The sequence below is a fragment of the Emydura macquarii genome, unplaced genomic scaffold (genome assembly GCF_026122565.2).
Source record: "Emydura macquarii macquarii isolate MOO-44397 ecotype Brisbane River unplaced genomic scaffold, CSIRO-AGI_Emac_v2 contig_2297, whole genome shotgun sequence".
Taxonomy (NCBI): domain Eukaryota; kingdom Metazoa; phylum Chordata; order Testudines; family Chelidae; genus Emydura; species Emydura macquarii.
In genome coordinates, this window is record NW_027132434.1 from 1275853 (window position 1) to 1288433 (window position 12581).

General features: G+C 46.4%; 1 protein-coding gene across 2 annotated transcripts; it reads right to left on the minus strand.

Moving 5' to 3' along the window:
• Nucleotides 1-6104: 6104 nt before the first annotated feature.
• SMIM8 (small integral membrane protein 8) lies at nt 6105-10980 on the minus strand. Of its 2 annotated transcripts, XM_067560688.1 has the most exons (4): nt 10760-10980; nt 9932-10048; nt 8664-8821; nt 6105-6489 (listed from the first exon to the last, which is right to left on the minus strand). In XM_067560688.1, the coding sequence occupies exons 3-4, from the start codon at nt 8796-8798 to the stop codon at nt 6331-6333; spliced, it is 294 nt and encodes a 97-aa protein (XP_067416789.1). In that variant the 5' UTR covers nt 8799-8821; nt 9932-10048; nt 10760-10980; the 3' UTR covers nt 6105-6330. The 2 variants fall into 2 exon arrangements, with proteins under 2 accessions (XP_067416789.1, XP_067416788.1); XM_067560687.1 differs by lacking the exon at nt 9932-10048.
• Between the last annotated feature and the right edge of the window lie 1601 nt (nt 10981-12581).

Genomic DNA, 12581 nt, shown 5'->3' on the forward strand with positions numbered 1-12581 from the left:
TGGCCAAGTTTTATAAGCCTTTGAAAAATCAATTTGTACATGCTCAATAGAGACTTCTTAGATTTTAGTAATTAAATATCCCAAAGATTCTGTCTGCACTGTGCATTCCTCAACCCAGAGCTGAGCAGGGCCTTTCCTGTAGTCACAGCTGTGGGCTGTGACAGGTCAAGGTCAGGGCAGTGGAACTGCAAGCAAGGAGCTTGCCATTCCTGTGCTCTCACTGACCCTTTTGCTGGGTCCAGGGAGGGTGGAGAAGGAAGTTGCTGATTCAAGTGCAGCAGGGACCATATCCAGAGTGGGGGTAGGGGGCAGGCAAGGGGAGTAGATTGGGGAAAAAAAGCCTGCCTGGGGAGGTAGAAGGGCTACTTGAACGGGAGGCTGGCAGAAGATGGAAAGGACAACTAGGCATTGGGAGAGGGAGATAACTGGTGGGCTGGGCAAGAAGACTGGGAATGGGGAACTGAGACTAGATGGCAAGGAGCTTGGGAGCCAGGGAGGGAAATGGGTGAGTATTGGGCACGGGGGGGGGGGGGGGGAAGCAGAGGGTGTCGACACTGTGGAGTGAAGTCTATTTATTTTAAATGACTTTCACCCACCAAATTTTAGAAGTCGCAGGCACATGATCTCACCATGCTCATTGCGCCGGGGGATTGCGTCCCCACTAGCCCTGCTTGGGTTAACAATCAAAGCAGTGTACGGTGGGTAGCTATCCCACAGTGCAACTAGCCACAGAGGCTTTTAGGAAGGTTGTTGTCCTCCCATGATGCAATGTACTCCCCCCCCCCCCCCCGTCTTGTTCCTGTCCAAACAAACAGACAATTGCCTTTTTGTGCCATTTTCTCAATCCCTTCACTCTGCCACATGCATGCCATTGCCTGAGAGGAATGGAGCCCGCTCAGTTCTGCACTATTATTGTGACCATCATGAACACCTCAACTTATTCTGCAATATTCTGAGGGGGCGAGACAGGAGCCGCAGCACTGAAAATCACGTTACAGAGGCTGCCTTGCTACAAGCCATAGAAGAAAACAATTCCAATTTGCAGCAGACTGTCACGCACCATCTGCAGTTGGTGGAGCGCCGCTTCTGGTCCAGGGAAACAAGCAGTAACTTTTGGGATCACATCATTATGAAGGTGTGGGACGATGAGCAGTGGCTGCAGAACATTCAAATGTGAAAGGCCACTTTCTTTGAACTTTACAGAGTGTTCACCCCAGCCCTGAAATGCATGAATACTCGTTTGAGACCATCTCTGATAGTGGACAAGAGCGTGGCCATTGGTCTGTGGAAGCTAGCAATGCCAAACTGCTACCAATCAGCTGGAAATCAATTCAGAGTCAGTAAATCCATTGTGGGATCAACTGTGATACAAATGTGCCAGGCCATTAATAGACTTCTGCTAAGAAGGGTAGTGACTTTGGGAAATGTGGAGGACATAGTGGAAGGGTTTTCCATAATGGGGTTCCCAAACTGTGGGGGGGGGAGGCATAGACGGCATGCATATCCTTATCTTGGCCCCGGACCACTTTGCCACATGGTACCTAAATCGAAAGGGATACTTCTCAGTGTGTTGCAGGCCCTTGTGGATCACAGGGGATGCTTCACCAACATCAGTGTGGGGTGGTCTGGAAAGGTGCATGACACGTGCATCTTTAGGAACTCAGGTCTGTTAAAAAAGATGCAGGCGGGCACTTTCTTCCCTGACCAAAAAATAAACACTGGCAATGTTGAAATGCCAATAGTGATCCTGCCTACCCCTTGCTCCCCTGGCTAATGAAGCCCTACACCAGGCCCTTGGACAGCAACAAAGAGAATTTTAATAAAAGGCTCAGCAAGTGCTGAATGGTGGTGGAATGTGCATTTGGACGTTTAAAGGCACGCTGGCACAGTCTGCTTACTAGGTGAGAAAAAAAAATCCCAATAGTTATCTCTGCCTGCTGTGTGCTCCATAATGTCGGTGAGACAAAGGGGGAGAAGTTCCCATTGGGTTGGGTTTATGGAGGCAGATAGGTTGGCTGCAAATTTTGAGCCGCCAGATGCTACTACAATGCTAAGAGCCAATTGCGGATTGCTGTGCTTCAGGGAAGCATTGAAAAACTGCTTTTGAAAGACACAATAGACTCACAATGTGAGTCACTTATCTGTGCTGTGCTTTCACGTCGCATCCCCCCTATCCCCCCCATTCCAGTTCCCCTATCCCTCTCACCCACTGTTCCAGTTCCCCCCTTTATTCCCTTATCAATAAACAGTAATGAATTGTGAAGTATGTTCCACCCCAATCTGATCCCTCCCCCCCAACTTCCCACTCCCCTTATTCCCTTGTTATCAATAAAACAACAATAAATTGTAAAGCAGTACTTTTTTATTGGTGGTCCTTCGCAGAGGGGGGAAAAGGAAGATAATTGAACATTCTGCATGCATTGTGTGGGGCCTGAGAGGGGATACAGAGCCCATTTTGGCTGTGCACACATGAAAGAATCACACATTCCCACTCCTTAAAGGGGCCATCGCCTCTTTCTGCTCCCCTCAACCAACAAGGAGTGCAGCACATGCTGCACCCTGCTCAACTTCCTCCTAAAGCATTTGGGGATGAGGGCTAGGAAAGAGTGCATTAGCTCAGAGTTTTGCAGGGGCTGCAGAGGGAGTCTGTCTTGCTGCTGAGCTTCCTGAAGGTCATCAACCAGATGCCTCAACATGTCTGACTGATCATGTATTATACGCAGCATCTCATGGTGTGTTGAATCCTCATACTCCTGTGCTGCCTTCCTGTTGTCCATGTCCACGTCCAGCCTGTCAGATAATGAAATCCTCCACACTCTCAGCTCTGTGTCAGCAGCCAAGGAGGCATTTGTTATCTCATTAAACATGTCAGCCCGAGTTTTTTTCACCTTCTTATCTGCGACAGGTGCTCTGCAGGAGTATGAGACAGCGTGTTGAAGGCCACATTGTCCACTGTAAGGGAAGCAAAGCACATGGTACCAATTGTTAACTCATCCCATGGATGAAAAGCAATGTTACAATTTATAAATAACTCCCCTTAGCCTTCCCAAGGGAAGGGTAGAACCACATACCATTGCCTAACTATTGCAAGAGTGGAGCACCATTCCAGCCATAGTAAGTAAGGGGCTAGTGCATCTATGTTAGGGAAATCCCTGGTGTTCGTGCTGCACAAGTCCATGCTCCCTAGAGCAGCATGGATGTCAGGTTCCCATTGATCAGGCTTTTAACAGGTGGTAGAAAGGGTGAGGGGTGGGTATGGGTTAACCGTCTCTGGATAAAAAAAATGGGAACCCATCTGCGGATGCCCAAAGTCCCTAGCAACAACATCCTGCTTAGGGACTTGCAGTATGCTGAACCAAGAAACCATCCCCGGCTGTGGAACAACACACACTTTAAAAAACTTTCTTGGGCGGGTAATGTAAATGTGCGCCATCTTCCCTAGGTAACCATGAGTGATATCAGCCTGCTGAGGGAAACACAGGCGGAAAGAGAGGATTTGCTGCAAGCATCTGGCTATACGTTTGGCCCTTATGCTGCTGTGCTGTGTTCCGCAATGATGCCTGCACAATTAATAACAGAGTGATGGGGGAAAGTGTTTATCGCAGTGGAAGAAATAAGGCTGCCCTCCCAAGAAACCTTCTGCAAAGGATTGCAGAGTACCTACATGAAAGCTTCCTTGAGATATGCATGGAGGATTCTCAGAGCATCCCTGTTCACATAAATAATTTTTTCCAGGGTGAACCCAATGCTTAAGCACACCAAGTACGAGGAAGCACAGCCCAACTGCCACACACACCACTTTTTCCCACTGGTACAAGATTCTGGACTGGGTATAAAACCAAAAACATGCAATTTGCAGTACATACTCACCAGATGTGCCTTCCCTGGCATCCCGGTCAGTCATGGTTTCCTGCATTTGGATGAGCTGCTCCTGTGTTGCAAACAGCTCCTGGCTTTCAGGGAGAAGGGATACTCACTCGCCTGTCCCCTGTTCTCATCATCATCCTCCCCCTCATTCACAGACTCGTCCTCATTCATCCTGGTCTCGGATTCCCCCGAGGTATCAACGCTGCATGGTGGCATAGCAGTGGGGTCTCCACTGAGGATCGCATGCAGCTCCTCGTAAAAGAGGCATGTTTTGGGTGTGGAGCCAGAATGACTGTTAGCTTTCCTAATTTTCTGATAAGCCTGCCTCAGCTCTTTGATCCTAACGTGGTACTGCTGCGTGTCCCTCTTGTGCCCCTTCTCCAACATGCCACAAGATATCGTCTCCTAGATATCCAAATTTCTTTTGCTTGCTCAGAGCTGAGACAGAACAGACTCTTGGCCCCACAAGCCAACAATATCCAAGACCTCAGGTCACCTCCAGGCTGGAGCACATTTGGGGCATGCAGTCGCCATGATCAGTTGTGCTGGCAAGCTCTCGCCACGCTGACCAAACAGGAAATGGGAATTCAAAATTTCCTGGGGCTTGAGGGAAGGAGCTATTTCCTGTTTACATGGCCACAGTGCAGCAGACTGAACGTGCAGAACGGTCACAACGGAGCATTATGGGATACCTCCCGGAGGCTAATGACATCGATTTACATTGCACTCTGCCTACACTGACGCTCATTCAACCCACAGAATTCGACTTCAGCGCTATGCCAATTGCAGAGGTGGTTTTATTAAGTCGAATTTTGCCAAAATTTAGGTCGGCGGAAATGACATGCCGAGCCCGGGAGACTTGGACTGGCTAGGCCAGGAGATTGGAACTGATAACTAGTAGGACAGGGACAAGGGAAAGGAGCTGAGATGGGAGAGGCGGCAGATTTAACAAGGAGCCAGAGTATGGGGGAAGAATGGGCACTGGGAGTGGGAGGGACTCGGACACGGATTCTGGAGGGGCAAGAGTAGGACAAGGTGTTTTGGAGTGGAGACTGGGACTGGCTAGGCGAGAATGGGACTGGGACAGGCTGGAGTAGATGGGGCAGAAGGGGTCATGCTTGAGAGGAATGACCAGAAGAGTGTGTGATCACTAGAGCCTGGAATGGAACAAAAAATTCTTGTGTCTCACACTCTTTGCTGACAACAAATATCTGTGAAATCCCTTCGCAAGCTGTGTGCCTCATTCCCCTGTAGTGCTGGTCCATACAGAGGATGACAACCTACTACTGCTGTCAATCACTCCATTAGCTCACATGAGAGAGGCACATGCAGTAGATATAAAGTTTCCAACCCTGCTGATGACCCATATGAGTGTCAGTATGACACCACATGATGGAATTTCAACTCAGTTGCCTTAGTTAAAAATGTAGAAAATGAAACACAAAAAACTATGTTAAAAGAAAATGATTAAGGTTGTAAAGTCATGCACTCAGTCGTTAGGAAATGGAATGATGTAGGTGTTCTGTAGAAAAATAGGATGTGATCATGTAATTAAAGATTGAATCATAATGCAGATGCACAAGATTGCCTAGGACATAGGCAATCTTAACTTTGGCATTTCCTAACTTGCGAGTGCTTGGCTTTGCTCCCTTAATGTTATTTTAACATAGTTTTTTTTGTGTGTAGTTATTTCAGAAACTATAGGACTTGTATATTTTATTAATATCAAAATAGGTGAACTATATTTTATATAAAGAAAATACCCCACCATTTTAGAATTTCCTGTTTTTAGACTACTCCAATTCCAGTGACTAACAAGAAATTGATGGTACATATTTTCCAATAATAGTAAATGTAATATTTAAACTAATTTAGAAATAAAACTAATCAGTCAAATGGACAAAAAAGGATATCCTAACAAAGGATTTATATAAAAGAGTAAATTAGCATGTTAGTTTTAGGCCAGTATTTTGCAGAGTTCTGGATTTAAAAAAAAAGTTTTGTCTTTTTAAAAAATATCTTTAGTTGCAATACTAAAAATGCAAATTTTGCAGCTCAAACTAGCTCTTCCCATAGAAAATATGCCTTGAATTTTAAAACTGCTTTTCTTCTTGATAAAGCAGATCATAAAAAGATGAGTTGAACTATTACAGAAATTTCTAGTCACTTATCACTATAGTTTCCACCTCATACTTAATTATTTATTTTATCTACACACTGTAATCATCAACTCAGACAACAGTTCTTACCACTTTTATTACTGTGTATGTCTTCTGTAAAGTTTATAGGTACAAGCATGGCATTTTATAATGGAATGGAAATTGGATTCAATTTTACAAACATCATTCCAAGAATTGCATAAAAAAGTTAGCAGCCACATAATTAAACATGCCTATATTGCCAATTACTCGTCTCTCTCCTTCCCTGTTATGTAGCATATTTCTCTGTTATTAAGCAGCCTCTTTAATCCCACTTGGAAGTCTTTCTTCTCATGTACCTGGCTCCTTCACTGTCAATAGCTTCACAGAGGTCCTTTTTATTTTCTTGTGTTGCATGTAAATAACCAATGTAGGCCACACACAGGGTAATTGTTATGAGTCCAAAAGCCATAACAGGTTTGTTCTGTCAAAAGAAATTAATATGCACTTTTAGTCAGCTATTTTGTTTTTTTGATCCATCGTATACATCAAGCTCTTTGCTCATGGCATACCAAGTGACCAGGGGCCCTATCTGGCATCTCTTTCTGGCACAAACCATGGCTATTTTTGAGACCTACACAAAAACTTTGACACAATGTTGGTGACTAACATCTAGGCCATTTGCTTTCAGGAAGGAGGAATAGGATAAGGTTCTTCAAAGATAAAAATACTTTCCTATGAAATGTTCATGAGGTTAAAAAAAGCTGCACCCCTGACCTTTCTGGAGACCTTGTGTGGCAACATTCAATGTACTGACACTCCACAGGTCATAATGCTGTTTCATGGATTGGCCAGAAGCAGACTTCCTAAATGTAATATGACTTTTCTGCAACACACTCAATCTAGATTTACTACTGGGGTAATAATATACTGTGTTCCTGCCAATATATTTTTGTTTTATTTCTCTAAAACCCACTTACAAATTACTGTTATGAACCCATCTTTTATTAAATAGGTCAAATTCTGCCTTTTAATTTTATGCAGTCTCACCAATGTCTCTGGGTTGTGCAGATGTAACAAAGAATTTCACCTACTTAGTTATAACAATGGATAATGTAATAAAGAGTATTAGTTGGTATAGTCAACCTCTAGGCCTTGCTGGAGCCCTAGGCATAACTAGCAGTTTGAACGAAAGGCTGTGAACCAGAGTAGGCCTTGATAGTATAGTAACACACTAGATACTGGCTAACCAAGTATGCACATTCCTGACCAGAGAGGATGGTACAAGAATACCCAGGGTTCTCAAGTATGTACGTAAACAAATTCCCAAGAGATTGTACAGGAACATACCAACCCCTTGTAAAATAAGGATTGGATGACAGGATAATGGATGAGGATGTGTTGGGAACTAACAACATCCGGAGTGTAATACATAACTTGCATGGATCAGTGTATAAAGAGAGAAGTCATAGTAAGGACATCTTTATATCAGCCGAGGGAACAGCATTCTGTTATGTTGACTGAGCCTGTACGTTGTCACAGGCATACATAATTGTTAGTGTCCTTGTGACCCATTGGACAGGGCACTAGTACCATTCTTTGCTGACAGTAAACCTGGCCAAGCGCCTTTGCCACCAAACTGAGCCTGTGATCTTTCTTTATGAATTATATTGAGGTCTACTGAATCAGCATGCTGCACTCTCTGCTTGTGCAGCTAACACCAGAGTTCCAAGAACAGCAGCACTATCAGCATTAACAACTTAGCAGCCTTAACAACACTCTGCAGCACTAATACCACAAGCAATTTAGTATCCTATATAAATGAATGTTTAAAGTAATTTGCCATGTTACCCTCCTTTAACAGATTATTTAATAAAACTGCAGTAGAAATAGTAAGCAAAACATCTCTTGGGTATTTTTCCAACTATATTTTGTTTTTCAAATTACTTTACACATTTTAAGAGCCTATTAGAGAGTATATCTAGAGCTGATGTTAGAAAGTAACAGACACTATTGAAATAATTGTCTCTTTCTGCAGAGCCTCTAAAGCTACCTAGTGTTCTAGCTGCTGCCATGGCTACTACCAGGCAATCAGATCAGCAAAATATGTTGGATGGCTTTCAACTTCCATTCCTATTTAACAGGATGAAAACAAATGTTTAAAAATAATTATAAAGTTAAGAATCACCCATGAAAAGTACTAACTGGTTTCAACATTCTGTAGAGAGACTGGGGAAGTGGGCCAGCACTGCAGATTTTAAAATCTAAAGGGTCTCTCAAGTTTTGCAGCACATTCACTTAAATGAAAAAACACCTTAATTTTTGTTACATAAACATTTGTCCTTTCATCTTAAAAACTTTTTAGAATATAGAAATTCTCTTTTATACCCTCTTAAATATAGAAGAGAGGCTCCCTGTCACTAATAACGCATCAAATCAGAAACCTTGCATACTCCTGGACTCCCTCTCATTAGATGCAGGAACAGTTTAACAATATACAGGGGAAACTGAAACTTACTATACACAAAGGGATGTCAAAGTTATAGTATTCTTAGGTAGTATTTATAACATTAGTGGCTTACATTTAAAAAAAAAAAAAATATATATATATATATATAATGCATCTTTGAAAATATTGTCTCTGAAAGAGCTTCTTACAGGTTTAATGAAAAGCTCTGGATTCACAGCTCGGAACAGGGTGGTTGTACGGACACCCCTGAATCCTGGAATTCTAGTGTCTTTCTCTTTGGGTGCTTCATTTTTAATGTTTGGTGGCTCAGGTGGTGAGGACATCTTGATTAATGATGAATCGTTACCTAAAGATAAAATTAAAAAATGATATTTTAATACTGATTTTTGAAGAAAATGAATGTTATAGATCAGTGTTCTTCCAAAAATATGTTCTCCTTTGCTCATGCCAAGTGCTGCCTCTGGTGCTTCAAGATTATGCCACTCATACTTGGATAACTGGTTGTGCCATAGGTTGTTGTCGATCCCAATGCTGGTACGCCTTAATCTGGTGATTCCTACACTTACGTTAAGAGTTTAATTTGGGGGGCATAGTCTTTTTGATCACTAGTGGGATGCTACTCATCATCTTATTCGATGTGGATACTGTACTCCCGAATGGGCCCTAGACTGTTTCAAACCCTTATTTTGTTTTCATACTGAAAGCGCATGTCACATCCCAAACCCCTGAGATATCACTAAGTATGATCAAAACAAGTCAGTTAACTTTTTGCTTAAAGAGTTCTCATAGGGAACAGTGTCCTAAGCACTCAACTCCATTTTAGGTCTTGTCTACACCACAGGTGCAACAGCAGCACAGCTGCATCACTGTAACAATCCTGCTGTAGCGCCATAGTGTAGACGCTTCCTACGTCGAGGGAAAGTGTTCTTCTGTCAATATAGGTAATCCACCTGCCAGAGCAGTGGTAACTAGGTTAAGGGAAGAATTCTTTTGTCAACATAGCCACATCTACAGCAGGGATTAGGCTGTCTTAACTGCAGCACTCATGGGTGTGAATTTTTCACACCCCCCAATAATGCAGTTAGGTTGATTTAAATTTTAAGTGTAAACCTGGCCTCAGGCTATGGTTACATCACAGAGTTTACAGTGGCACAGCTGTGCTGCTGTGGCACTGCTAGTGCAGATGCTCTAAGCTGCGGAGAGAGAGCTCTCCTGTCAACCTAATTACTCCTGTCCCCACGAGCGGTGGTAGCTATGTCAGTGGGAGAAGCTCTCCTGCCGACATAGCGCTGTCCCCACCAGTGCTTAGGTCGGTGTAGCTTCGTCACTCGGGGGTGGCTTATTCACCTCCGAGTGACATAATTTATACCAATTTAAATTGTACTGTGTACAGAGCCTGAGTCCAAGTTGACTGTGCTTCAGGATCTTACAGCTTTGGACCATAAGTAGTACTCACAAGTGTAGCCTCATTAATTTAAATGGGCCTGATCCTGCAAGGTGCTGAGTGAAATCCTCAACTCCCATGGACTTCAATGATAGTTAAAGGTACTTAGTGATCCCCATGGCACTGGCCCTGTATAGAAAATACAGATGTAAGGATCTGTGTGACCACACCCATAATGGGTCATTCTTCATTTTGAGGCACAGGGTTTGCGGTTTCTTTCTTTTTAAAACAAATATTTTAAAAACAATTTCATTTAAATCCCTTGCAGTGAGTTCTGAACTGAACCAGACATGACAAGATTCAGAACTGCCCACAAAGCCTGGCTAATTTGAGGGGGGGGAAGGTGTGGAAACACCCACACTTCTGGGGTAGGGTTTTAACAACAGAACATTGTAGGGCATCGTTCACCTTGGCCCTGCACGACACACCTGGGCATCTCCACACTCCAGGCAGGTTTTCTGAACTTGCCACCAGCCACTGGGCTTTTAAAAACACCCCCCACCCCCCCAGGGTCCTGCAGCGCGGGGCACCCGGCGTCAGCCCTTGCTGGTGCTTGTCGGCTGCCCAGAAAAGGCCCGGGCAGAACCTGTCTGTGCTAAAAAGAGTGGCTGTAAATGTTGGGGCGGGGGTGGCTGGGGGAGTGCTGGGGACAGGCGGGAACCGGGGAAAGGGAGGTCAATGCGGTAAGCACTGGCACGGGGGGGCACAAGCTCGGGGCCGGGGCGCTCTCGGGTTGTCTCTGCCCCGGGGAAGCAGGGGCTGTGGCAGGCCAGGCCGATCCCCGCAGCGCGGCGGGGCGGGTGCCCGCCCGGGGTCAGCAGGTCGCGGCCCCGCTCTCACCTGGACTTGGGCCCAGGAGCCCGGCCCGGCCGCGCGGAGGCCGCCGCAGCCGAGGACGCGGCGCGGAGGGAGCCGAGTCCAGGCGCTTGGTTTGGGGACTGGAGCCTGGCGCTGGCGCCCCCTCTTGGCAGCGGCTAGCCCTTGTTCTCCCCGGCCCGCCCCGCTGCACCTCCCCTCAGTCCGCGGCACTGCCGGGCTGGGCCGATGGCGGGCCGCACCCTGCCCCGGTTACGTTGGGTCACGTGTTTTCCATCCGCCTCCATTGCACAGAGCCAGAGGCGGGGCCCAGCCGGCCCCTGCCGATCAACCGGGCCTGTGCGGCGCGGCTAGCGGGGCTGGGCCGGTTTGCCCGAGGCTGTCGGGCTCACCTCCTGCCCCCGCCCGCCCAGCCTGCCCCTGGAGTGACCACCCGGTGCCTGGGGGCTGCAGGGACCCATCTGCCCTGGCTGCTCCCGGTCCCAGCCCCTTTGCTGGGGAAGGATGTCAAGTCTGCCTTGTTTTGCTTTTTTGGTCCCCTTCCACCGTCCTCTCTTTCAAACTCCCTCCTGCGGGCCGGTCTCAGGGGGTGTATGACCTGGCGAACTCAGGCCCGTCTCCGCTCTGCCATCACCCACCTCCCCTCCGCCTGCTTGGGTCAGCTTTGTGCCGAGAGGGAGAGGCTTGTGCCTTGTCCCAAGTGCTCTAGTGGTTAGGGTCAGAGGCCCCACATGGGGGGGGGGTACACTTTACCCAGGCCATGGGAGACGCAACCCCCATTATGTGGGTGGGAGGGGTCCTGTGTTACAAGTTTGTACTGGGCACGAAAAAATTATGCTTGGGCCCTGGTTGCGGAGGCTCTCCCTGTCTGGGGCCTGCCAGCTAAGACTTTCCCATTGCAACACCTCTGTAGGAAGTGCAGGGGTGCTTATGTGCAGCAAGAATGGGATAAGTGGGCACAGCAGCTCCAGGAGTAGGTAGGTGGGCTGGGTCTGCCTCCAGGAGGGTTAGGTGTTGTTTTGCCCTGCACCTGCACTGAACAGTGCTGTGCTGTCAGGTGCCAGTGACCTCCAGATGGCAGTGTCAGTCTCTAGCTTTACACTAGCCCAGTGTTTCTCAATTACATTTGGCCACGGAACCCTTTTGAACTCGATAAATAATTGCGGAACCCCCCAAACTCTTAAAAGTATTTTTACATGTGGGGCCAAAAAACATGTCAAAATAAGCAAATTATGTACAAACAACTAGGACAGCGTTTCTCAATTAAATATAAATTAAATTACACTTACATTCGATGCCCTCCGCCGAAAAATCCGGGACATCTTCCCTTTTTCGGCGGCGTGGAGAACAGCTGATCTGGTCTGGGGTCTGGTCTTCACCAGATCTGGTCTGATCTGGTCTGGGGTTAGCTGATCGTCTGTGACTTCCGCAGGCTGCTACTATCTTTGCCCTGCTTGTCAGCCTCTTCACCAGGTCTGGGGACTCTGCTGTCCCCACCTTGGATTTGTGGTTTCTCATGACTTCTTCTGAGCCATCTATGGAAGCCACTCCCAGCCCCTCTCAAAGAGTCTCTCTGTCTCTCACCTTAAGGGATTCGGTCTCTCCCTCCAGGGTTAGGCGAGCAAGGCAGTCGCCCTGGCTGCCAACTTCCAGGGACCACTGTACCATCATATGCCAAATAATTTTTTTCTCTACCAATTGGCCAGCAAGGGAGAGGGCAAAACCTTTTTCCACCCTGACCAGCAAGACGGTTAGGGTCCCTCTAGTTTCCCTCCTTCCGGCAGGAGTCTTCCCCTGATTGGACTCAGGTTCACTTACTCAGCAGAGGGATTTAACAAGTATTTAT